The 25,875-nt window shown below is 39.9% G+C and overlaps 1 protein-coding gene across 1 annotated transcript; it reads right to left on the bottom strand.

The window, feature by feature from the left end:
* Window positions 1-2,225: 2,225 nt before the first annotated feature.
* Window positions 2,226-25,833, bottom strand: ppp1r2 (protein phosphatase 1, regulatory (inhibitor) subunit 2). Its single transcript, XM_074636202.1, has 6 exons — window positions 25,465-25,833; window positions 14,260-14,367; window positions 13,034-13,117; window positions 9,017-9,123; window positions 6,525-6,731; window positions 2,226-4,893 (listed from the first exon to the last, which is right to left on the bottom strand). The coding sequence occupies exons 1-6, from the start codon at window positions 25,599-25,601 to the stop codon at window positions 4,874-4,876; spliced, it is 663 nt and encodes a 220-aa protein (XP_074492303.1). The 5' UTR covers window positions 25,602-25,833; the 3' UTR covers window positions 2,226-4,873.
* Between the last annotated feature and the right edge of the window lie 42 nt (window positions 25,834-25,875).

Genomic DNA, 25,875 nt, shown 5'->3' with positions numbered 1-25,875 from the left:
TTCTCAGTTATTTATGTTGTGCCGTCACTGACATAAATACTTTTATGGGATTTTTTTGGGGACTTTATCATGTTTATTTATGTGTTCCGTGTTTCACCTTCTTAACCTGCTTGCAGGACAAATTTCCTTTAAGGACAATAATCTGGAAGCATTTCTTCTTTATTTGGAAATGAATAAAAAGTGTCATTGAACATTTAACTGAATAAGTAAAATAAAATAAAATACTTCCAAATAATAATTAGAAGTCATTAGTATTACAGCACCATTATTAGCTCTCTTAATACAACCTCTGTGTTATATATATGTATTACTGCTCATTACGTATATATACTACATCCCTGTATTCATTCAGTTTATCCATTTTGAATACTATGAACCACACATTCACATTATTTTATATTTTATATATGTTTATATTTTAGCCCTATATTTTAACTTGCACTACTTTATGTCTTAGAATCTCATTTTGCTATTACTTGTGTGGTTTTCTTTTACATGTTTAATGAGCATTGTTGAAGGGAACCTGAGATCCATAGATTTTCATTGCCAACGACTGCTTCGTTGTAATTGTTGTGCATATGATGATAATAAAGAAACTTTGAACGTGAAAAATAGTGTGCACTAGAAAACTAACCAACAGTGATGCTTCTGTGTTTCCTACACGATCTCTGTGTCAGTGGACGCAGTCAGGACGCCTCCTTATTTTCTACTCCACCATATTTCATACTGTACATTTAATCACTCCTTAAGTATTAAAACGTTAACAAGACGGATATGTTAAAACATTTGACCTGTTATCGGGTTCTCTCTCTGTTTTGTGGTTGAATGAAACAGCAGAAGATGCGTTCATTAGCTGTAAACATGCAGGATAATCCTGGTAAGAACAAACACAGTCCCTCTGTTTTATCCTATTAGAGTTCCTGAAACACAACGAGAGCGGCAGATATGTTGTGTAACAGCGACATCTGGTGGTCAGATAGCGGTACTGTCATTTCATAGATCACCCGAAAATGTGTGCATCAAAGTAGCCTATACTGTTGAGTACTGGCACTTCATTTTTATTTAAGACCACAACATTTATTTATTTATTTATTTATCCATCCATCATTTTTTTCTATTATTATTATTATTATTATTATTATTATTATTATTATTATTTTGTCTGTTTGTTTGACTATTTCTCCTTGCTTTAATTTATTTTTATAATTGTTATTTTCTTTCTTTCCCCTCACATAATAATATTGCTAATGGATTTATGATTATGTTATGGCATGTTCTTTGTCTTATTCATTGATATTGTAAGATGAAATGATTTTGTGTCTTGGAAAACAATGTACAAACGTTTAAAAAAAAGAAAAGGAAAAAAAGTGAGTTATTATTATCATTATAATAATTCCTTCTATTTAAACGGTTCATATTTTGTTACACTTTGTTTAGCTCTTTTTTTTACTGTGTTAGCTGATGCATCTTGTATTTTGCACTATACCCTTTTCTGCTGTACACTGCGGGACTAATAAAGGAATATCATATCTTATCTTATTAGTAATAGTAGTAGTAGTAGTAGTAGTTGTAGTAGTAGTAATAGTAGTAGTATGTATTTATGTAATTCTCATTATTATGATTATTATGAATATCATTATTAGTATTTATATAAGTAAAATATACAGTATATATATATATAAATATATATACCTCATTTTCTGTTTCATGTGTATCGTATTGTGCATCATTTTGAGGTAGACTACTAGCACTTTTATTTCTATTCATTTGTATTTAATTATTTATTATTTAAATATGCATTTATATTTATCATTTTTCTTTTTAATTATTATTATTGTTGTTACTATTGTTTATCATTATTTGGTATTTATGTAATGTAAAAAGTTATGTTATTAATATTATCATTCATTATTATCTAATTTTCTGATTCCCGCTTGCAAAAACATCTAAATGGAGATTTGTAATGGCGCATATTTTAATTTTGTTATGGTACTTCTATTATAATACAGGTATTTTGTGCATCACTGCTAAGATAGATGATTAGTTGGATAAAACTTAAAAATATGGATTTTTTTTCTGCCGTTTGGGGCATGATGATCACAGACCATAGATCAAGTTCACTTACAGTAGCTTGTGATTTTCGTCAAGGAATGACAAGAAAAGGAGAAGAAAAAAAAACTAAATCAGAGCCGTGACTCTTCAGATGAAGCAGGCCACAACAGATATTAGTTCCTAACAACATTTGTTTAATGATAGGAGACAAAAACAAAACAGAATACACACAATCGGATGATTAAGGACATGCAAACTGGAATTACAAAAACGCATTGGATTTAACATCCAGGTCATTTTTGAGACAGACACTCAGTGCTTCATCAGTCTGTCATCCTCAGAAAACAAACGGGGCAGAAGTGGTGCAAAAACAAAAAGCGAGACAGTGGACACGTGAGGCAAAAAGAAACACAGTAACAGGGAGCATAGCCTGTTCATTTTACACACATGTACATAAATACATAAGAGGCACATTTGACAGGTAATAACCACCGACGTACGGGGTGATCATGTCAGTCATGTTTTGGACGATTTTTTGTCCTTTTGTCTTAAGCGAGAACATAAACAGATCATCTCAGCTTCTCTGCAATTGTCTTTTCTATCTGTTCGCAAATTCAATGAACACAACAGAAGACAAACAGCATCGTCAAAAATCTGTATTTCCAGACATATTCCTGTTTCCTCTACAGTAATGATGTGATAATTAACTGCTCGGATGTGAGCTTGTAGGTTGGTGGAAATGGCCCAAAGGAAGTTGCTTTATCATGGAGAGAAAACGCCACCAAATGCTAAACTACAAGAACAAAATAAACTGCAAAGGTATGTTTGCAGAAGTCATACTGTTGGTGTGTAATGATCTTTGTTATTCCCTTAATACAGAGCTCAACACTTTCAATCACAGTGAGGAATTAAAGGGTCAGAAGAAAATTAAGAGATTACAACACAAGACATACTCAGGGTTCCTACGTGCTTTTCTCTCATTCGACTCTGTCTCGTGAAGTCATACAGTGTATGTAGCTCAGGATAATCCCCCAGAAACTGACAGGAGTAGTGCCGTTTAGATCACACCACCAGGAACGTTTTTTTCTCAATATTTGTCAAATCAAACAATTTAAGACTTTCTCGTAGTAACTTTCAACACTTGTAGGAACTCCAGACATTACAAAAATCCTCCAATAAGCCTTAGTGGTTAACTCTACAGCTTTAACTATAGTCAGTAGCATCAATAACAACTCTTTCTTTGACATTCTCAAGCTGCGTCGTACAAGACACTCAAGTAGATCAGACAACTTTAAATAAAGTGTGATGAAGCTGGGTGAGAAATCAAACACACACTAAATGATTGTACCATCTTCAAACAAATTCACTCAGTCTGGTGAAGCTCCCATGCAATGAAAAGTCAACAACACAAATCATTTAAGCGAGAGCATGATGAGCGCTGGTTTTCTTCTTTTGTCAGATCTACACAAGAGCCTGGTGCTTAAAGACGGAACTCGTTAAAGACGGTACACTGTCCTGTTTATCAGTAGCACGTGCTGTACCTCAGACGTGGGACTACAACGCCGTCCCTCCTAAAGACATACAATGTGTTAAGTGCCAATTTCATTACCTTACTGCTATGGCCAGGAAAAACACAGGGGCCATAATCCTGAAATGTTTATTACCAGCTTTTCCGTCAATCTTTTACAAATCAATTTAAATGCTGAGTTTTTACTGAAAAAAGTTTCTCTTGATAGACAACCTATACGCCAGATTAATCAGTGGATTCAATTTAGAAAAAAAGGCCTAGAGTCTGGTTCTATGAGGTATACATGTTTTTTTTGTAATTGCCAGAACTTTAAATGAGGTTTGGTGTGATGTTGCTCGTAAAGAGAAAACGTAAATAAGGGGGCAAAATGAGCAAAGTGCCAATATAATAATTACAATCTGTGTTGTTTTACTTGGTCTAAAGCAAAAAGCCATTCAGAAAGTGTGACACCACAGCATACATGTCAATAAATAGTATATATTGTTGGTTGTATGATGTCAAATCTGGATGTTTTTTAATAATAAAATTTAGATTATGTAGGTCATGTTGTCTTGTCCTATTAGAAGACTAATATATAGCTCCTAAATTATCATAACACTATTATGCTGATATGAATAGGTTACCTGAATTATCAGTTAAAATAAGGAACCTAACTGGTCATCATGTCCAACTTTTACCACAAAAAGTACTGATGGAAAATGCAACAGAGAGGTGGGTCACAAAGCAAAACAAAAATAAAAGCCATCTGTAGAGCACCCGGTATAAGCGCTGTCGTCATGTCTCAGTTATGCCCTTAGTGAGGCCGTGGGGTTTCCCCTGGCTTCCTCCAGGGCTGACGTACTGGCTCTGTGGCCTGCAGAGGACTGTGGAGCAGCCAGACGGGAGTCCTGGTATCCAGCAGTTTGTTTTTTTACAAGGCCTTGATCCTCCTTTCGGGGTCAGAATTACATATTCTTCAGTGCTATGTCAGTCCAGAGGAGGTAGGAGGGGAAATTCTTGGCAACAGGAGAGAGGAAGAGGAGGAAGAGGGAGCAACAGTCTTTTCTTGTGTGTTGTACTGATTCTTTCTGGTGGTTAGGAACCAGAGAGTTTGAAGGTTATATTGTACAGTTCTAAGGAATAGTAGAGACAGACAGATGACCGTGAGTTTTTATTGGCTGCTGAGGTTTGTTATACGAGTGGTGAAGCGGTGTCTGCTGTAAAGGCCCAGCGTTAAAAACACAGAGCGCAGCGGCATTGTCTGTCTGGATCTGAAGCCAACACGCAGGGCCGAAGGTGGGAGAGAAGCCTCGTCTACGAGTCCAGAGAATCAGCTGGAGAACAAACGAGAGACAAAACAGGCAGACAGCTGTGAGAATAGAAAGATACAAATGTAATATTTCCCCAATTTCTTTTCTTCTCTCTGTACTTTGATCCTCCAGATAGAGTAGCTGGGGGAAATTGAACAAAATTCCTGATTAAAAACGGGTTGCACAAAAAAACTCGACATCTAGTTTCATATCTTTAGTGCAATTAGTCTGCAGTATCAGAAAGTTCGTTTTTGCCCTCAAGTGTTTCAATCTCTAGCTACAGCTTTTATACTTTTGATGCTTCCTCTGGGGTTCACTCACTTTTTCTTGTTTGGAATTTATTTTCTTACATTAATTTCCAGACTGAAAACTCAGAATTGGGGTTGTATGAGGTACTTATCCATAGTCAGTGTATTACCTACAGTAGATGACGGTCGGCACACCCCCAGTTTGGAGAGGCAAACAGGAGTTACCGCATGGAAGCAAAGCAATGTACTGCTGTGGATGGGGCTGGCAGCAAAACATATTTTAGCCACCTAAAAAAATCGACATCATTAAATTAAATGTGTTTACCTTGCCGTCAGACAGCCCTTTCCGACAAGGAACTGAAGCCGTTGTATCCACCTATGCTCTCGCCAAAGCCACCAGACTCCATTGGAAAAAAATTTAATTTTACCTCACAGAACACGGGAGTTGCTAGTGTAATGCTGCCTCGATCGGTTAGTTTGTTTGTGCTATTGTGACTTTGTGAATCGGAACTAACCAAAATCACCCAAAAACACAAACAAACTAACCGATCAAGACAGCGGTAGACCAGCAACTCCCGTGTTCTGCGAAGTAAAATTACCATTTTTTTTCCTTCTCAATGGAGTCTGGTGACTTTGGCGAGATCATAGATAACAGTTTCAGTTCCCCGTCAGAAACATAGACTGTATAGCTGTCTGACGGCAAGGTAAACTGGCGAAAATATTCTAAATATAGCGTACATTTAAACTGATAACAATTTCTTTAGGGGGGCCTCTCTTTGAGGTAGTCTGCCGGCCCCGTACACAGCAGTACATTGCTTTGATCCCATGTGGTAACTCCTGTCTGCTTCTTCAAACTGGGGGCGTGCCAACCGTCATCTACTCTAGGTAATACACTGACTATGGATAAGTACCTCATACAACCACACTTCAAAACAACTGAACTATTCCTTTAAGTTCAACAAAGTATATACTAATTACCTGAAGAGTTATTAGCCTTACAGAAGCCAGTCTAAATCTCTTTTTTTTTTTGTCATGAAATATGCGTAGTCATGCCTAAAACAGGTTTGCTAGATTAGCATCAGGGCAGATCAAACTGAGTATGTGATAAATAAAGACAAATCCTTTATCCTGACCCGTTGTGCTCAGTGGAAGCTCCTCCTAATGCAGCTTTGCGAGTAACTGAACCACAGGGCGGCACAAACAAACAGCAGCCAGCTGTTTAATCTAATGACATCCACACTGACAGCGTGCATCAGTGCGTAAAACCACTATTTCTGAACCTCTTCACATCAGCTAGATTTTGCAAGGTGTGCTACACCGCTACGCCTCTTTAGCCATACTGAAAAACTATTGGACTGGAAATTATTCATCCGGATGTGCACATTGACACAGTCTGCCTGCCCTTACCTTCCTGTGGCGGGTCCACACTGATCTCCTCCGTCTCCTCCGCCTCCTCCGCCTCCTCCCTCGCCTCTTCGTCCCCGTCGTCCCTCATCTCTTCATCTGCGTCCTCGTCTTCTTCTAGCTCGCTGGCAATGAGCTGTCGGGCCAGCTTGATGTTCAGGCCCTCGTTGTAGTGCATCTTCCTCATCATCTGAAAATGCGACTTTTTGGCTGCAGAGGAAGATACATTTGAAATCGTTTTAATTTGCCAAAAGCAATGGTTACATGCAGAATTTAGGGCGGTTAATTATACTATTATTATGACTCTACTGATAAAAACAATGGTTCAACTTTTTCATCATTACTAACAGACTTTTCCACATTCACACACATGAAAAGTTGCTCCTGAGTCTCTATTGTTTGTTACAAAGTTACTTTAAAAAAGGGGTAAGACTCCAAATGGGACACAGCGAGGCAACTGATGAGGTTTATTTTAGTAAACAATGACTTTCAAGCGTTTGCTGCTGTGATGGATGGTAACTGCACTAAAATAAGGTAAATGGAGGGTGCGATAGACTTTATGCGGGGCTAAGAAAGGCGATGCTGGGCTCTGTGTTTATCAGTAAGTGATGTCCCACTGACATATTTAATGACAGGTGGAGATGCAACGTAAACAGTGAAGGTTGGAATGAGGTCTATTCAAGCAGCAATAAAGTTTTAATTTGAAAATGAGAGGTTCTTTTCATCCTGGCGCTGTCGGGCAGCTCTTGTGGCAGAAGTCTAACACAAACAATGGTCTCTATGCAAAAATTAGCAGCTCCGAAATAAACTAAAAGTATTTACTATTCTCATTTGCTGAAGTTAATACAGTGTTGAATTACTTTGTATATTAACTCTTCAAAAAGACAAATGACTACACACAAAAACTTTTATAAGTCAAACTATATCAATTTATTTTGTTAGTTTATGGATGTTTAAAGGGCCCCATAGTGCTAATTGAGGTCTAAAACTCGACAGGAAACCTTTAACTTTAACAAGTGCTATTTCTAAAAGACTTTTTAAAAAAAATATGTATACCAGACTAGCTATATTGGCTGCACACAGACACAAGTGTGTCTTGTATTTTGTGTTGACCTCACAAAAGGACTAAGCATGAGGAAATATTTTATATAAATTTCTTCCATTCCTACATTCTCTTCAACCTGAATCAGCACCTGCAGCTCTAAAACTGATGTTAAAACGTTCCTATAGGTGGCACAAGTTGGCACGTCTAGAACTGGGTGTCAAAAAGTGCTGACGCTGCAGCTCTGCGGTTGGATTATATCGACCGGATTTGCAGTTTCCAGACTGTTCTCTCGCTTTTAACCTGCATAGTTCAGATAGAAATGTGAAACAACAAGCAGGCATGCAAACCTGTTCAAATTCTACAGCGCGTGCGCGTGTGTGTGTGTGTGTGTGTCTGTGCTATGCAGCTCAACTCACATCACTATATCTGAGAGGGAGGTGTGTGTGTGTGTGCACATAGAAGGTCAGAGAATGGTCAAAAGCATGTGTATGTATGGATGTGTGTGTGTGTGTGTGTGTGTGTGTGTGTGTGTGTGTGTGTGTGTGTGTGTATGTGTATGTGTGTCTGTCTGTCTGTCTTGAAAGAGCACACATAACACTGGAGCCCTTTCCAAAACCGATCCGTCTCCACCAGCAATTCACTCTGAACTCATTCACCCTCACCGCTGCAGAGGACACTTAGTTTATATTAAGGTGAACTGGATAACATGATAATATTACACTGAGACTCGATAAATGAAGGCACTAGCGGGTGTGGATGTGAACTAGGGCTGCTCGATTATGGCAAAAATCATAATCACGATTATTGTGGTCAATATTGAGATCACGATTATTTTGACACGATGACTCATTGACTTTTGAAACATCATGCATTTAGAAAGAACATTTTGTAGGCTACATTTTAAAGTTAAATGATCAGTCTGGTGCACTTTGAGAGCCAATTGAGAGGCTAGATCTATGAAGAACTTCGTGCTCTAGTAAACAATTTAATCATAAACACATTGGACAAACACATACAGAATGGTGATGACACGGCGAAAAAGTCACATCCACAAAGCATGGTTAATGAGACGAGGTGGGTTGCCAACATTGCTGCAATGATAATAGTCGCGCCATGAGCAGGGAGCTCTGTCCCCACCCGCAGGGAGAGAGGGCACAGCGAGCACTAAGCGGCGAGGTCCGGGCGAGGGGTGCTGTAAAGCGCCACCTTCACCCTGGGCCCCGTTCACGGCACACCAGCATGGGGCGAAAGTGCACCGCTGTAAAGGAAAGGTGTGCGCTGGATTTATAACATAAGACAAAACCAGAGTGTAACTGCGAAATGGAATAATCGTTTTATGATGATTATTTTCATAAATGTTGGAAGCTAAAATTATAACAGAAAAAAAAATTAAATTTGATTAATTATACAGCCAAACTGTGAACAATTGGAAAGGAATCTCCATGTTTACCTTGTTCTTCAGGAGTCAGCTCCTCTTCCTCCTCCTCGCTGCTGTCTTCCTCTTCTTCTTCTTCTTCCTTCATGAAGCGAGGCTCAGCGCCCTCTGCTGCCACCAGCCTTGAAAAGAAGATCAAAAGCAGACAAGAAATAAGTTAATAAGAAATGTCAATGAATTGCCTCTTTACAGTATTTCCATTCCCAGTTTGCTCTGTTGTGTTTTGACCACATTAAATGACCAAATAGAATCAATTGCTCCTCCTAAGGTCGTTGTGGAGAGACTTGTGAGAAGGCGTTCTATGGAGGGACACAGACATGGGAGGAAGGCAGATGGAGAGATGTTAGGCGAGGGGGAGGAGAGAGTAGGCATAGTGAGAGGGAAGAGATGTGAGCGTGTGCGAGTACTCAAGCATGAGACAAAAATAACAAGAGTTACTATCTCCATCTCTAACACTCACAAAGAGCTTTAACAGCAGAGGACAAACTGAATAAAGGTTTACGGCTCAGCGGATGGTAGTGAATCGGTGAAACTGCCCCGGGGAAGCTCCCATTTACTGTACTACTACTGTTCTCCAACAAACTGGCCTGATTCACCCACATGGAAGACAATTTCCTTACAGTTTCAAAACGCACCCGTAATGGTATCGGATATCCAAAGCGGATATAAAAGACAGACGGGAAGAAAGATAGAAAGTGTAAGTGATGCAGTGAATTAGAGAAAAGCATAGTTGGCTAGAGAGAGTGGGGAGTGGATGTTAGAGAGATGAAACAACAAGAGGACGAAGGAAAAGAGCAGCCGTTGTACTATCTGGAGGGTTTAGAGTAAAACAATGGAAGGCACTCCGTGTGGAAGTAAACAAAGGCGGCTAATTGACTTGCAAGCCTGGAGCTAATCACTAACCTCTCTGTGGTGCACACACTCAAACTAGCTCATCCCATCCCTGCATTGATGCATTCACGTAAGCGTGATGGCCCACAGCGAATACACTTCTCAAGCTCCCGTTACCATCCAGAAGACGGCTCTGAGTGGCAGATATATGTTTCTTAACACAGAAAGACTTTTTGAGGGTGAAGATGCCACCCAGAGACAATAAAGACGTTATTCGCCCTCCTGCTCTCCGTTTGCTTCTGCTTGTCTAAGAGTTATTATGTGATTAAATAGGACCTATTATGCTCATTTTCAGGTGCATACTTGTATTTTGGGTTTCTACTAGAACATGTTTACCTGCTTTAATGTTCAAAAAACGCTTTGTTTTTGTCATACCGACAGTGCTGCAGCACCTCTGTTCACCTTGTGTCTGCTCTGATTGGTCAGCTGGCCCACTCTGTTGTGATTGGTTAACCAAACCAAACTCCTCCGACTAGGCTCCAGCTCCACTCTGACTAGCTTTGTTTGAGGGCATGCCAAACTAGCTTCTAGGCAGCTATTAAACAAATGTGTTACTTTGTGACATCACCACATTACAGAGGAAAAGGCAGGACTTCAAGCAAGGCGTTTCAGGCAGTTCAGGAGCAGTGTTTCCGTGGGGGAGAGCAACTCCCTTTGGCGTGGACTTTGGGCTTTGTTACTTTGCAGACATTTTATATGCACAAAAAACAATATAACACACTAAAGGAAAGGGAAAAAGCACAGAAGCATTATAGGTCCTCTTTAACTTTTTTGATGAAACCTCTGTCCTTCAATATTTCCTGTTTCCGTGAATTGCTTTTAAAAACTCCTAAGAGATGACGTGTTAAGTTTCTGTATCCAATTTAGTTTCATGCATATAGTGAGATTTTCAGTTTGAAAACACACAATTTCTAAAGACGAGAAGAGGCAATGCACAAGTATGTTACTTCTATTTTCACTGTGTTGTGGCTCCGACGCTTTGCACTCTCCACAAGTGTTAGTAAAACTGTGATGATTTTTTTTGACGGATTTTTTCCCCCCAAGATAATAAAGTAAATAGCCTATATATTTAAAACAATAGTTTGCACAGTGTAATGTATATTCTCTGTCAGCTTTTGACTAATACTACATCACTATCATGCACCGTGGAGAAAAACTCTATCACGCACAATTGGCTATTTTTCTAGAGCTGTTGAGCAGCATGTCTTTAGTACTAATATCCAGTGTGATTCAGAGCTATTCCTCACATTGAATGACTTTTTCTCCCCTGAAATTCAAGGCTGATGGGAAACACCCTTAAATCCATTGTTTGTTGACCAGCTACTGTTGCTGAGAGTAAAAATGGAGGAAGCATTTCCATGGAAACATAGCGTGCTGCTAACCTCCACAGAGTAACATTGGTTGGTTCATGTCTGTGTAGTTTATAATTTATGTTATAATGTTTGTGCGTATGTTATGGACAACACATAATAGATATGGTTTTTTTTCCACGTGTGTCTTAGTTAGAACAAACTAGAAATAAATACACTATCATATTAGGACATGTCAGTGAAACGACCTGCTGTCTGAGCAATCTGAGGACACGCCACATTTCATGTAGTTTGGGGTCAACTGCTGACCTTTACCAAGGTTCTCTCAGCCCGATGCTCTTTCAGTGGAAAAAAGAAGAAGTTTGTCAAGATGCATTTAGTAAACCCAGCCTGGAGCACTGTCAAAGGCAGCAGTGCAGTCTGGGAGTGAGTGTGTGTGTGTGTGTGTGTGTGTGTGTGTGTGTGTGTGTGTGTGCGTGTACATGGCACAACTTTCTGCCTGGGCAACTCTGTCCGGGAGGCTGCAGCTGAGCAGCTGCTCTATTACACCACCACTAACCGGGAGGTTACACCTACCTTCATCCCACTACTGCCATTGGGAAATGAAGGAGGTATTAGGTAAGAAAATTAAGGTCTAGGGATAAATTGATTCATATTTCCAGGGAAAGATAACTGACATGTTTCTTTCAACGAGCAGTTCAGTTCAGTTCCTTACACATTAGAACAATTATTTTGCGTTTTCGTTAGCAAACGTTGTGGATGGTACCAATAGAACCACCATTTTTGGTACCACCTCAGTCAAGGTTCCAGGCGAGCTGAGCCGATACTAGGAGGTGGAGTTAAAATACTGCAGACCACTGATTGGTCAGAGAGAATCATCACTAGCATGACATGGGACATCCTGCACAAACTCAATGTTTTTGAATATCCAATCTGCCGTCAATAGTGACCGCAATTTTTAATTCACTCGACCTAGATTTAAAAAAAAAAAAAAAATGTCAGCTCGTAAAATTACGCTGGACACACTACGTACACTACGCTGGACACACTACGTACACTACGCTGGACACACTACGTACACTACGCTGGACATACTACGTACACTACGCTGGACACACTACGTACACTACGCTGGACACACTACGTACACTACGCTGGACACACTACGACATACAATTGAAGAAGTGCAAATCTTCTGTTTGGTTGCAGTTGAAATGAATCGGCGAGTGTCCCGTTGAAGATGATGTCATGGCAGTTTCACACACCGTCGCTACGGCGATCAGTTGAGAATCCCGCCTACACTAAGGGTGTACTAACTGCAGTGGAAACACGGCATAGAGAAAAGGACCTGGTACCAAAAGTGAGTCGAGTCGAGCAGAGCCGTACCATGCAGTGGAAACACGGCTTTTGTTTCTACAACAATAGTATTGCAACGTCTTTGGCACTGCAGTCTTTTAATGTGTCGTCCAAAACGTTTCTTTGTAGTGCTGCAGTAAAGTGGTCACTGGTGTCTTAAAGACGTCAGAGGCTGTATAGTAAATAAACTCTTATCAGTTATTGTTTGAGGACAAGGACATTGGTGAGTGTGTTCACATGTGGCGTATCTGGGCAACACTCTGGGCACAAATGATTTTTCCTCCTTTCCCAGGTTACAGTTCTACTTCACTAAAAATCTAAAAAGCTCCGCACTGCACCAGCAACTACAGAGAAATTAAAAATTAAAGGCAGCAGAGCTGTCACAGGGGCCAACTTCATCATCTTTCCTTTCATTGCTTGCTTTCTCCCCTTTCTACCTCTGTACATGGTTTGTGCTTCCATTCACATCTCTTACTTCGACGCCAGGTCATCAGCTGCGAGTCCACTGTGGCCGTCCGAGTCACTCAGCGCCCCTTCATCATCGTCGTCCCCCAGCATCCTGAAAGAGAGAAATTAACTGAATGAAGATAAGCCGAAAATGAGACGAGGGAGGGAGGATTGAGAAGGAAATGAAACGCAGACACAAACAGAAGCAGATAACCAAACAGACGGACTGATAGAGGAGATAAAGGGTCGAGAGGAAGGAGAGCACGGAGGGAAATATAGACAGGAAATAGGACCACGAGGAGAGAAAGAGTAAAGGTCCGTGACGAGGGTGACCTTCCCTGCAGCACCCTGGCATATTGGATTACAAACCTGCTGAGACACGCACCAACGCAATTCTCCTACACTGGCACTGGTTAGAGCTCTAAATTGACTACATGGTAATTTTAAGAGTAGGGAAGGATATACAATTTTTTTCATGTCTTCAGATAGCTTATTATTTAAAATATAACATTTCAAATATTTTCAAAAATATCAAATTCCGGATAGAGCAAAAATAAATGTGTGTTCTGAGTTTGTTACACCACAGAAAAATGTGTAATTAACCACCCAGCCAAATTTGAATGATTAAAAAAAAGGCAAGTTTATCAAATTAGGTTTCAAAATCATGAAAAAATAAGCAGTATCCTCTGCTCTGAAACGCTGGGGGCGTGTCCGCTGAAGGCTCTGAAAACCACGGGTGAGGGTTGATTACATTAGACTGGCAATCTCACAATGCTGTGCGCTACTTTTGTAGAATGTTAACGCGCATGCTCTATGGGCAGAGCATCAGAGAGCACCAGAAACTTTCGCCAGCCGAGCCGGCAACTTGAATGGGGATACAATAATTCAATAGCGCGGCTCTTCTAGACTTTACAAATGTTATCGGACCGAAATTATCAAATTCTGATAGCGAAATAAGTAATTTTACGGGGGGTTGTGACGCTCAAAACAATTTACTCGCCGTTTTGCAGACGCAACAGTAGCGACGAAGTAGGCTACGGCGGAGCCTATGACGTAAGCACAGTTTTAAGTAACTTGGTTGTGATTGGCCAGTGAGCCCAGTCCTGGAACATGCATGCAGCACATTCTCATGTGCATCCCGAATGACAGGCACACAAGAGGGTCGGTCAGAGATCTCTGATTTTACTTTACCCGGACTTTAAGGATCAACTGAATCAAATTTTACCAATAGACACAGACAAAGAAGGCTCTGACCTGTTGTAAGGTGTGCTGGGTTCATCTATCTTCATCAGGCCATAGTCTTTGTCAGCCGGATGGTACGTGGCCAGGATGTTCATCTCATCCCATTTTTGGGATTTCTTCCTGTAAAAGGATCAAAGAAAACACGGTGAGAAGAAAATGAGGATTAAAAGGACTGTCAGTCCATTTGGACCACTGTGCACCAGCTGCCCACCCACAGATTCCTGCAGGGAGAAGAGCGAGCAGATTGAATGTAGGACTGAAAGTGCCCCACTTTTCACACAGACTGCATATTTTAGGAACACAGACGTAAAAGCCCGGAAATGTCATCGGCACCAATTTGGTTTCTCTCGGCAACTCTCAGGAGGTGCATTGGTATTTGCTTTTGCGTCAGGGTAATCCATCACGGATGTGAATAAGGGTCTGAGTGAGCGCTAAGGCTGATCAGCTGTGAGGGAATAAGGTCAAAAGTCAAACAACAGTCTCGTTTGAGACAATTGCTTTTTCGAGAGTTGATTTTTGTTCCACCTCTCTGAAATACACCTGTTCCTAAATCCACCCAAATGTTTCCGTTCTCAACCGTCAATCCTCTAACAAATCCATATTCAAATACCATCTACGAATACATTACTTAAACAGCTGATCGATAGTCCAGTGTTGGTCATGTATGGTTTTCTTTGTTTTCTTTGTTCCTTTTTCCCTGATGATGGGCCTTGAGGCTAAACAAAAAAAAAAAAAAAAAAAAAAAAAAAATTGTGGAAGATTTGTGTATGAATTTGAAATTTGAAATTTGAAATTTATATATGTTTGAAAATTTGAGTGTTATTAGTGTAACACAAATGTGATGTTGTATATAGTATGTATGTGATAAATTAATGTACATGATTTCGGACCCCAGGAAGACTAGCTGGTGCCATTGGTATCAGCTAATGGGGATCCTTTTTAAATAAATAAATAAAACTGGGGAATAAGGCCGTCACCTCTGCATGCTCCGCCTGGGCTTTTTTGTTCACAATTACTCTAATCCTTGCTGCCCTTTCAAATCCTTTGAGGAAATGAACAGAAACAAAGACTAAATCAGCACAGAATGGGAAAATTTTGCTCGAGAGGATAACGAGAGAACACCTGCCATTATAGATCAGGAGAGAGAAGCGGAAACATTTGTTTGAATCTTGCAGTAAAAATGCATCATTCCACTGCCAATGTTTTCAGATTACTGTAGGCTTGTGCAGTTTTTATTGTCTCATTAGCACAATATTTACTTCATTTTTCACACATTTTTAGCCTTTTAATTTCCAAACAAACCTAAAGCTATAAATCCAGGGGCTTTTGGGAGTTATGTGACCTGGGTTATACCATCTCTACTTCTTCATAGCCTCTCCTGCAAAGACACTGTACATAAATCCTGACCTTGTTCATGGAACAAAAGGTCAGGTATCATGGGAGACAGGCAGGGGGTGGGAAACGAGAGAGAGATGCTAAATGGACTGCCTGCTGCTACAAGCCTGCAGAGCTCCCCTACGCCTCTCACTCAAAAACAGACCTGAGCCACACAGACTTTGCAAACAAACCACATCATTCTCTCTGTCCCAAAGCACTAAAGAAGTCCTCCTAACGTCCCCCAAGACAAGCTGCAAATTAAAGGAAGTATAAGGAATCAATTTTCATATTATTTCCTGTTAATGTCCTACATGGCAAACCCTGAGTCTCTGGCACTTCCTACAGTTACAGAAATCCACTGAAATAAACTTCTTATGCAGGTAAAAATGAGTGTTGCGGCCTGCACCACTTCAGCACCTGCAGCAAACAGTGACACGCACACACAAGTACATACAGAGGAAGTCAATCAATTTGGTTGTGGATGCCGAGCCAAGTCGACTTCCCTGGATGCTACATCGACTCTAATTCTCAGAGGTTAGCTTTAGATGTTCTTAATGAGCTTGCATGTGTCGCACTGGCAGTCCAAGAGCAGCGCACTCTTCCATCACATGTACAGATAAAATGCCAGCATTAAATAGGAATTCAGCCTTGATAGTGAAGATGAGGAGTGCGACATATAGGAAGTCCATTCCAGTTTATGGAGAGAAGTCTTTTTTTTAAAAGGTCAACTCAACTAAATTGTTGATTTATTTTCATTTCTATTAGAATGTTTTACAATTATGTCTGCTTATGATATGGTAAAAAGCTTGTTTCTACCTGCAAATTACGTGCTAATTAGTAAATACAGCCTGAGTAATTCCATTTTATTCTTGCTAATTCCCTGGAATTTTGCAACCCCAGTTAAGACCAACATCTGAAAAGGGGAAATGGGTTTGGTTACCAAATAATTCAGTTGAGTTTAAAAGGGTTTTGGCCCGGACTCAAGCACATTAGTTGATACGAACTGGTGCAGCAATGAGCTGCTGGCCCGCTTATTAGCAGCAAGGTGGCCTAGTGGTTTGAGAAACCACTCTGTAAACAGACAGCAAATAGGCCAGTGTTGTTCATCCTGATAAAATGCCCTTGACCAACATACTGCACTCTCATTCTGTAAACTTACTGTAGCTACCTTGTTGGGTGGGTTTGTGTAACTGGAACACCCAAAGAGAGTACATACTACTGCAATTATTACATACAGCAATACAGTTTTTGTCTGAGTCTGGATCCAGAGAACCCAAAGAATATAGAATATAATTAATAGGGTTTTGTTCAGGGATGATTTCATATCCTGATACTTGGAAAACAAGGCAGTTGTTTGGCAGAGGTAACAAAGTTGCCTCAAGACTCAAATAAAAAATTTAAAAAAACACTATTTGACAATGAGAGTTTCTTCAACATTTTCTAAAGCAAGTTCTGATCTGAGAAATAAACAGCACTCCAGAAACTTTCCCAGGAAAGGGCTCTGAGTAACATCTGGGAGAGTGTGTGTTACGGTGTTAGTGTGCTTTACTCTAGAGTTTGTGGTTACACAACGAATCTCAGAAGCAGCCAATCATGTTCTACTTCCACCAGACCGGTATTGCCCTTAAATCCACTCACTCATTCAGAGCAAATCATCACAAAAACTATAATGCATGCAACGATGATGCACCTGCCACTGCAAGAGGGAAAAAAACAACTACTAGCACACACTAAATATAGCCTGGAGCTGTATCTCTTATGTGATGATGACTATCTCTCGAGGGTGGTCAATAGCTGGCGACAAAACACTTCAGGAGAACTCATTAAATAGAGTGAGTCATCACTGAGAGCTGAGCTGTGCTATCAGGTAGCATAGCCAGAGAGAGTAGTGAGGAAAGGTCCAGCTCTGTGCTCTCCACTCCTGCCTGAACCCACCAACAGTAACAGTAGCACAGTGGAGACAGTGGCTGGCCGAAATGCACAGAATATACTCCTTCCATGCACTGTGTGAAGCCAAAAGTAGCAGGGAAGGAAATTAGTGCCAGTCACGGGGGAACTGCTCATTAATTTTACCCGTGTCCCTTTTCCAGCCAAACACACAAGCATCATCTGAATTATTGTCATGACCTGAAAACTTGGGCTGTCAATCAATTAAAATATTTAATTACAATTAATCGCATGATTGTCCAAGATTAATTGCGATTATTGCTGAATTAATCGTACATTTTTTATCTGTTCAAATGTAACTTAAAAGGGAGATTTTTCAAGTATTCAATACTGTTATCAACTTGGGAGTGGGCAAATATGCTGCTTTATGCAAATGTGTGTATATATTTATTATTGGAAATCAATTAACAACAGAAAACAATGACAAATATTGTCCAGAAACCCTCACAGGTACTGCATTTAGCATAAAAAATATACTCAAATCATAATATGGCAAACTCAAGCCCAACAGACAAAAACAGCTGTCAGTGTGTCAGTGTGCTGACTTGACTATGACTTGCCCCAAACTGCATGTGTTCATCATAAAGTGGGCATGTCTGTAAAGGGGAGACTCGTGGGTACCCATAGAACACATTTTCATTCACATATCTTGAGGTCAGAGGTCAAGGGACCCCTTTGAAAACGGCCATGACAGTTTTTCTTCGCCAAAATTTAGCTTAAGTTTGGAGCGTTATTTCCTCCTTTGTGACAAGCTAGTATGACATGGTTGGTACCAATGGATTTCTTAGGTCTTCCGCTAAAGCCTACAAATCACAAGTTGCCTTAATGCTTTAAAGAAATTAGTGGCGTTAAATTGAATTTGCGTTAATGGTTATCACATTAACTTTGACAGCCCTAACTAAAACATTAACTTTGGTTATTGTCTAATAATTTGACAATGTTTTCTCAGAGCTCCAAAGAGTAACTCTTTTTTTGTTTTGTTTTTTGGCCTGCTTGTCCAGTAATAAAAACTAACCTAAATTTCGGTATGAAAATTATTTTTTTGGAGAATTTCTGAATTTTCCTTCAGTTTTTGGTACACTCAACACAAGTGCAAATCGCTGCTCTTTTGGCTTCTTCCTCCGGCAGTAGTAGCTAGTAGTAGATTTAGGACTAAGCCCCTCTGTCATCTGTCCAGACTTTAGAAAGTGCATCAGCGGAAAAGCAGAGTAATGAGGTGGGAATGCAGCACATAGAATTCTCTGGCCACATCAGCGGCCATGGTAAGGTCATGATCTCGAAAAAAAGTAATGTCTTCAACAAAATATGTAGGGCATTTTCACTGTTATACTGACAAGTAAAATAGTGTTTGGTGAAGGGAATCTAAATCTAAGCTGAAAGGACAAAATAACTGCAGCTATAAATGTTTTATTGTTGCCTTCAAATTGGGTCGTGTTTACAGTGTTCATGAGAAGAGTCCATATGAACGCCCCCCTCTTGTGTTATTCATGACCTTGTATGTGGAAAGCTCAGAGTTCACGACTTGTGACGTGTTTGTTGACGTTGTCAGAAATGGCGGAGGCCATGGAAGTTCATTTTTCAGTGCATAATAAGTTAATATATTGTCATTTTAGTCGTATATGGTTTCCTTCGTAATTTTATAATATGTCTGAGAAAAATGTTGATATTCGGCCTCATCTTTGTCCTCTGTCCTTATGCCTTTGCATTTACTGCATTATGTTACCAACTTGCTAGCTTGCTAAATTGTTAACCTCTGTGGCTTCTGTGACGCCAGCAGTGACGTTAATATTTCCGTTGCTTAGCAGCGGTGTTCTAACGACTTAACCACTTGAACGCCAAGCATATTGTGTAAACAACTTCCCATGTTGTAAGCAAGAGCTCACAAGTTTCATTTGAAGGAACCATTTAACTGCAATAATGTGATTTCAAAGATCAAATGTTGAATTTCAACGAAATTACACCCATAGGTGACATTACACTTACCCACCTCTGTACCAAGAACACAGGAGATAATAAAGAGGGAGATAATTAAGTATTTCTTTACTCAGTTTACTGCCTTGTACTAAAGTAGTTACTGCTCTGTATCATTGTAGACCAGATGTGTTCAGATTCATCAGTTCCAGGCATTTCAAAACAATACAAAAACTGAACTAATTATCTGTGAAAACAGGTTGGCCTCAACTGACCTGTACACAGGCGGGTAACATGTCTGACTGGTCTGACTGGTCTTTTTCAGTCCACATTATGGAAAGTCAGAGATTCACTACCTGCCAGTCAAACTGTCCATCAGACAGTCAGGATGAGGCTCACAAGACAGTGAAGGAGAGATTGAGTTTCATGGAAGCACCCATGAATTATATATGACTAGGTGTGTTAACTAGATAATGGTGGGTGATTGAAGGGATAACAAAAGTGACACTCTCTAATGGGTTAAGAAAAACAGTGGCCAAGGCCTTACAATGGCCTACAATGTTTAAGGAAATGAATTGGAGCTGCAAGAGAAATAAATAAATGGAATATGTGGGCTCCTGTACCATCCACACTTCCAATGTCAGCATGGTTTTCTTTATTTCTTATCTTTATATCTTTTGTGCAAAATAGTTTTCAAAGGTCCATGTTGGCTTTAGTTAAGTTAGCTTCTGCAGGTCCAATTAACTAAGAGGTGATTAACAAACATTTCTAACAGGCATCAAGAGAGCTGTACTCTAATGATTATAACCAATAGCAACAGGTGAGGTTCATGCTCTTCCTATAAATCTATGGAGGGAAACCGAATTGTTTAAACATAGATAGGTGGTGGACCAAATGAATGCTGGATGGTAGGTATTTGTAGAGCTATTTCAGGATATCCTCTAGATACTGCAGAATGAGCTAGACACACTATTAACGCAGATACGCATGAAAACATGTTTGGGCTGTTCTGTCCTGAACTGCTGTCCTGAACAACGGTAGATATATGAAGCTTGCCAATCTTTAGTTTATTTGTGAAAAAAAAAGACTTTAAGAGGACTCCTTAGTAAGAACGCAGTCAGAGTAGTGAAGACCTTCCAAAGTTTTAGTTAGGGATGCACCGCTACCGATACCGGATTTGATACTGGGCCGATACCGACTCAAATAGCTGAATCGGATATCGGTGACAATGGGGCCAATCTATTCAATTCAATTCTATGTTTAGATATTATATACATTATATAATTATTTTTTTGTATTCCTGTTTAAGTTTTGACCAATTTGTTGCTGCATTAAAAAGTTTTACACTTGAATTGTAATTCCTGTTAATTTTGCAAAAAATGTTTAAGAAGTTGTTGGTCTACGATTCATTATTTTAATAATAATTCAGCACATTTATATCTATGTATTCATTTGTTACATTTTGTTTTACAAAGTTAAGAAAGCAATGTTTAAGTCAAGACTGATGTTTCCTTACACATAAAAGAATGATCCCAGTCACTTCCACACAGAGAGGCATATGGCTTATTAATTAAACACTGGTATCGGAACGGGACTCGTTATTGGTCGATAACCAAAGCCCAGGTATCGGTATCGGGACTGAAAAAGTTGGACCGGTGTAGTTTCAGTATGTATACTGGACAGGGGATGACACTGAAGGATCATTGTTGTATAAAAAAATATGCTGACTCACACTGACATAAGACTATATATCAATAGAAGAATATCACAATCAAATTGCATAGGAGCTACAAAAAAAACTAAATAAAAGCTAGAAATTATTAAAAAACTTGTGCAAATAACAAGGCATACAGTCGTATGAGAGAGTGTGTATTTGCTTTGACAGTGGCAGCATGGCACAGCACGGTCAGCCCCTGTTCTTCTCTGTGGATTTGGTGCTTGGCTGTACACAGTATCCTTCTAGAAAAACTATTTTTCCTCCACTTCCTCGTCACTCAGAGAGAGACTATTTTTGCACAGAGAAAGCTTGTTTCACTGTTGGGACTGGAATTCACTAATAACTCCTGTCCTTCTATGGCCTAATTTCTCACACCGCAGCTTTAACCAACCGTAGAATGGCTAGTTAACTTCCTAAGTAACTGGTAGGACATGAGGAGAATATAATCACATAGCTGGTCAATGTTTATCGATATACACCATATGCATGTTGATCTAAATGATCAGAAGCATCGTACTATAACATATATTTTTTTTCTAATGACCCCTAATTTGTACTAGATCTCATTTTTAAAAAGGGATAAAAATCTAAATATGATTCTACTGATGATACAGCCCAAGCCAACTGTTACAGTGGGCAGAATCTCCAGCTAGCATCGAAGGATTGGCAGCATTTGGCAGGTGGGTGGTGTCAATTCATCACCCTGACTGTTCAGCAGACAGAATTAAATTTGTGTAAAGCCCTCTTATGTTTGTGTAGTAGACTTAATCACACTGACATATTTTAAACCCTGTTTTTTGACAACAAATAATGCTTTCTTTTTTTGATGGTACCAGCTTGTGTTCTTAAAGAAATGTTCTAAATCAGATTGATGGCAGATGTGCTTTGTAAAGCTACATGTTTCTACATGCTCCAGTTTCCTGAGGGCAGAGAGGAGACGCGAGGCGGCTGTGCGAGAGAAGAGCACCGACGGGCTGGTGATCTGTGGCGTTATGTCTCGCTGCCACAGCCAAAGTCTCAGTGATATCGATGCATAAGAGATGGCAAGGCTCCAGAAAAAGAAACCATCTTCCAACTCTTGTCAACCTGACCCTGAGACCGAGCACCTAATAGACAACAGATCAGCCGATTTAGCAGTCCCAGGCATCGGTAGATCACTATGGAGCCTTGTCACTCCGCTAAACTGTGACACTGTTGGCATACCCCATTTTATGTCCTCTGTAATGCTCTTGACCTCTTATCTGAGGCGTCCCCATTGCCATTGAATACACTTGATATTTTAGTTGGGTGTCCTTTACTGTCGGTGGGGTGAGCCAAACTATCCTCCTGGCCAACATCAGGAAGCAATTTATGCCGAGCAGGGTCAGATGTCCTCTGCCAAAGCATCTAATAGGTGCCTGGACTAAAGGGCACATGAGATGTGTTTAGGAAGCAGGGGATTTGACAGCAGTTATACTGATAATGGTGAATATTCAACAGCAGTCTTGAGGTGGTTGTAGGAGAACTAAAGCAGAGGTGGGTGTAAGAGTATCAGATCAGAATATGGAGAAGGGCTGGTTCAACCCAGTTTGCTGCCTCTTTTGACCCAGACTAGTACTTCAGTGCCAGCTGCGCAGGCCTGTAACACAGTTGTCAGTGTCAGATATAACATCAAATGTTAGCCGCTAGAAATATAACTTGGGGTACACCCAGCTCTGCTTTGTCTACCCACTGGTTTAGACTGGTTTCAATCTCAATGACTCACGCACCCGATTCGAATGTTATCAGGCCATTAAATAGGCGTTATCAGTTGCTATAAGTACCTAGATGTGGGTCATTAGGGGCTTACTACATTGTGAAAGTGAAACTTAAAAGAAACACGTTCTAACATGTCGTAAAACTGAATGAAACGTCATGTTTTGAACACAAACAAAAAGGCTTCTTTAGGCTTAGGCACAAAAAAACAGGTTTATGCAATAAAACTACAACTTCTTTAGGTTTAGGCAACAAAAGTACAACTTCTTTAGCTTAAGGCAACAAAACTACAACTTATTTAGGTTTAGGCAACAAAAGTACAACTTCTTTAGGTTTAGGCAACAAAAGTACAACTTCTTTAGCTTTAGGCAACAAAACTAGAAGTTATTTAGCTTTCGTCAAACAAAACTACAACTTCTTTAGGCTTAGGCAAACAAAACTACAACTTCTTTAGGCTTAGGCAAAAAAAACTACAACTTCTTTAGATTTAGGCAACAAAACTACAACTTCTTTAGGTTTAGGCAACAAAACTACAACTTCTTTAGGCTTAGGCAAAAAAAACTACAACTTCTTTAGGTTTAGGCAACAAAACTACAACTTCTTTAGGTTTAGGCAACAAAACTATACGTTCTTTAGCTTTAGGCAACAAAACTACAACTTCTTTAGGTTTAGGTAACCAAAAAACAGTTCATGGAAAAACATTGTGTTTTGGTTAAAATAACTAGAAACTCAAACACAACTACCTGACTTATGCTCCTGTCATAATTACTCTGGTTGCTGTTGTGTTCTTTTATACCTTCTTTGGGTTATCTACCATGTAAATAGATGATAAAACCTACTAGTGGGTGTAGTAGGCCCCAATTGACCCACATCTATGGGGCTTATAGCGACTGATAACGCCTATTTTAAAGCCTGACAACAGCCTAATTGGCTGTGTCACCTGTCAAAGGCTTTGAGCAATACATATTTTACCATTTTTTTAATTTAAAGCTTAACAGCCAATACCTTTCAATTTGTTAGTGGCTTTTAGTTGGCCTAGATCTTGATTTACTTTAATGTAACTTGTTGCAGACAATGTACTGTTTGTTCTTACAATTCATGCCAGCAGTGTCCATCTTTTTTTCATATGCAGAAAACAAACATTTAGTCGGTGTTTGTTATTTCCAGAAAGACAAGACATACAAAGAGGTAAAGTTAAGCTATAGCACCAAAGTGATTATATGGTAAGCTAACATTACGTTATATGAGGACATGAAATTGGGGGTGCTCCACAGACAGACTCAGGAAATCCATTGTCCCCCGAGCCATCAAACTGTACAACAACTCTCTAGGGAGGGTGTGGTGTGGGGGACAAAAGAGGACGGTCTGCAGGACAGATAATAATGCACTATACTATTTTTTAAACAGTCTCTTCTGCACTTTATTCACTTTTTTTAATAGTCGTGTATCACAGCTGTTACCCTGCACTATATTCACTTTTAACATTTTTAAATCTGGTATATTTTTTTGTACTTTGTACTTTTCACTACTAACTTTTTTACTGCATTTTTACTAACATGTTTTGCACTATGGAACTGTGATGCTGGAAACTTGAATTTCCCTCAGGATCAATAAAGTTACTATTTATCTATTTATCTATCTATCCATCTATCTATCCATCTATCTACCTACAGTATCTACCTATCTATCTATCTATCTATCTATCTAAATATCTAAATATCTATCTAAATATCTATCTATCTATCTAAACAATACAGACCTTTGTTTAGGGTTTGTGTAAATTTGCCCTATTATGGTCATATTTGGCTGGGGGTTGTCACTATTATATATATATTGTTACCCATATTTTCAATGATCACTAAGTTTAGCAAGACCACCGTTAGAGTCACTCTATGTGACTCCACAGTAACGTTACAACCTCAGTAACGTTACAACGTCAGTAACGTTACAACGTCAGTAACGTTACAACCACAGTAACGTTACAACCTCAGTAACGTTACAACCACAGTAACGTTACAACCTCAGTAACGTTACAACCTCAGTAACGTTACAACCACAGTAACGTTACAACCACAGTAACGTTACAACCTCAGTAACGTTACAACCACAGTAACGTTACAACCTCAGTAACGTTACAACGTCAGTAACGTTACAACCTCAGTAACGTTACAACCTCAGTAACGTTACAACCACAGTAACGTTACAACGTCAGTAACGTTACCTGTCGTATCTGACATCACCGGCTAGCCAACAAGCTAACGTGACTCCTAGCGGTAAACGTTAGCTTCTTAGTTACACATACCATCAAGATGTTATCAGGGAGGAGAGAACCCATCTCATAGTCACACAGAAAGAAACATAAACTTCCCCCACACAGACACAGTTAACACAGTTACACGAAGAGTTTAGGTGACAGTTCGCCTCTGACGTTGGAGCAGTAACTAACGTCAGAGAGGCTAACAAGTGTGCAGCTAGCTCTCGTTACCTAGCTACCAGCCTCACGACACACAGCGGAGCAGCAGCACACTTACTGTGGGTCATCTTCAGAGAGGACCGGGGCTGCTGGTTCAGGACTGTCTCCCGGTACCTCTTCGTCGGGCTGAGATTTGACGTTTGTAGCGCTGTTCTTGTTCTTCAGGATGCCTTTTATCGGCCGAGGAGCTGCCATTCCCTCACACAGTGACTGACTGTCAGAGTCAGACCTCCTCCTCTCTGCTCCTCTCGAACTCAACTATCTCTCTTCTACTGACTCTGTGATTACTGCCACTCAGTTAACAAAAGACGGGATTGGTTTTAAACATGCTCCCCGTCATAACTCTTCTGTAAACTCAGGTAAACCTATAGCATGCACTGTCTGCTCAGCATGTCTAGCTGCTCCCTCCTGGTTGTTCACTGACTGGTGTGGTGGGGCAACAGCACTACTAGCGGCTGGACACACAGTA

The sequence above is a fragment of the Sebastes fasciatus genome, chromosome 5, assembly GCF_043250625.1.
Source record: "Sebastes fasciatus isolate fSebFas1 chromosome 5, fSebFas1.pri, whole genome shotgun sequence".
Classification (NCBI taxonomy): Eukaryota; Metazoa; Chordata; class Actinopteri; order Perciformes; family Sebastidae; genus Sebastes; species Sebastes fasciatus.
This window is presented reverse-complemented; position numbering and strand designations above follow the sequence as displayed.

Excerpts from the sequence above, each read along its gene's own strand:
- ppp1r2 (XM_074636202.1), bottom strand. The coding sequence starts at position 25,601 with ATGGCAGCTCCTCGGCCGATAAAAGGCATCCTGAAGAACAAGAACAGC. Across the intron at positions 6,732-9,016 it reads GCTGACTCCTGAAGAACAAG|CCAAAAAGTCGCATTTTCAG; the intron begins GTAAACATGGAG and ends CTTCCTCTGCAG. Across the intron at positions 4,894-6,524 it reads TGTGGACCCGCCACAGGAAG|CTGATTCTCTGGACTCGTAG; the intron begins GTAAGGGCAGGC and ends TTTGTTCTCCAG.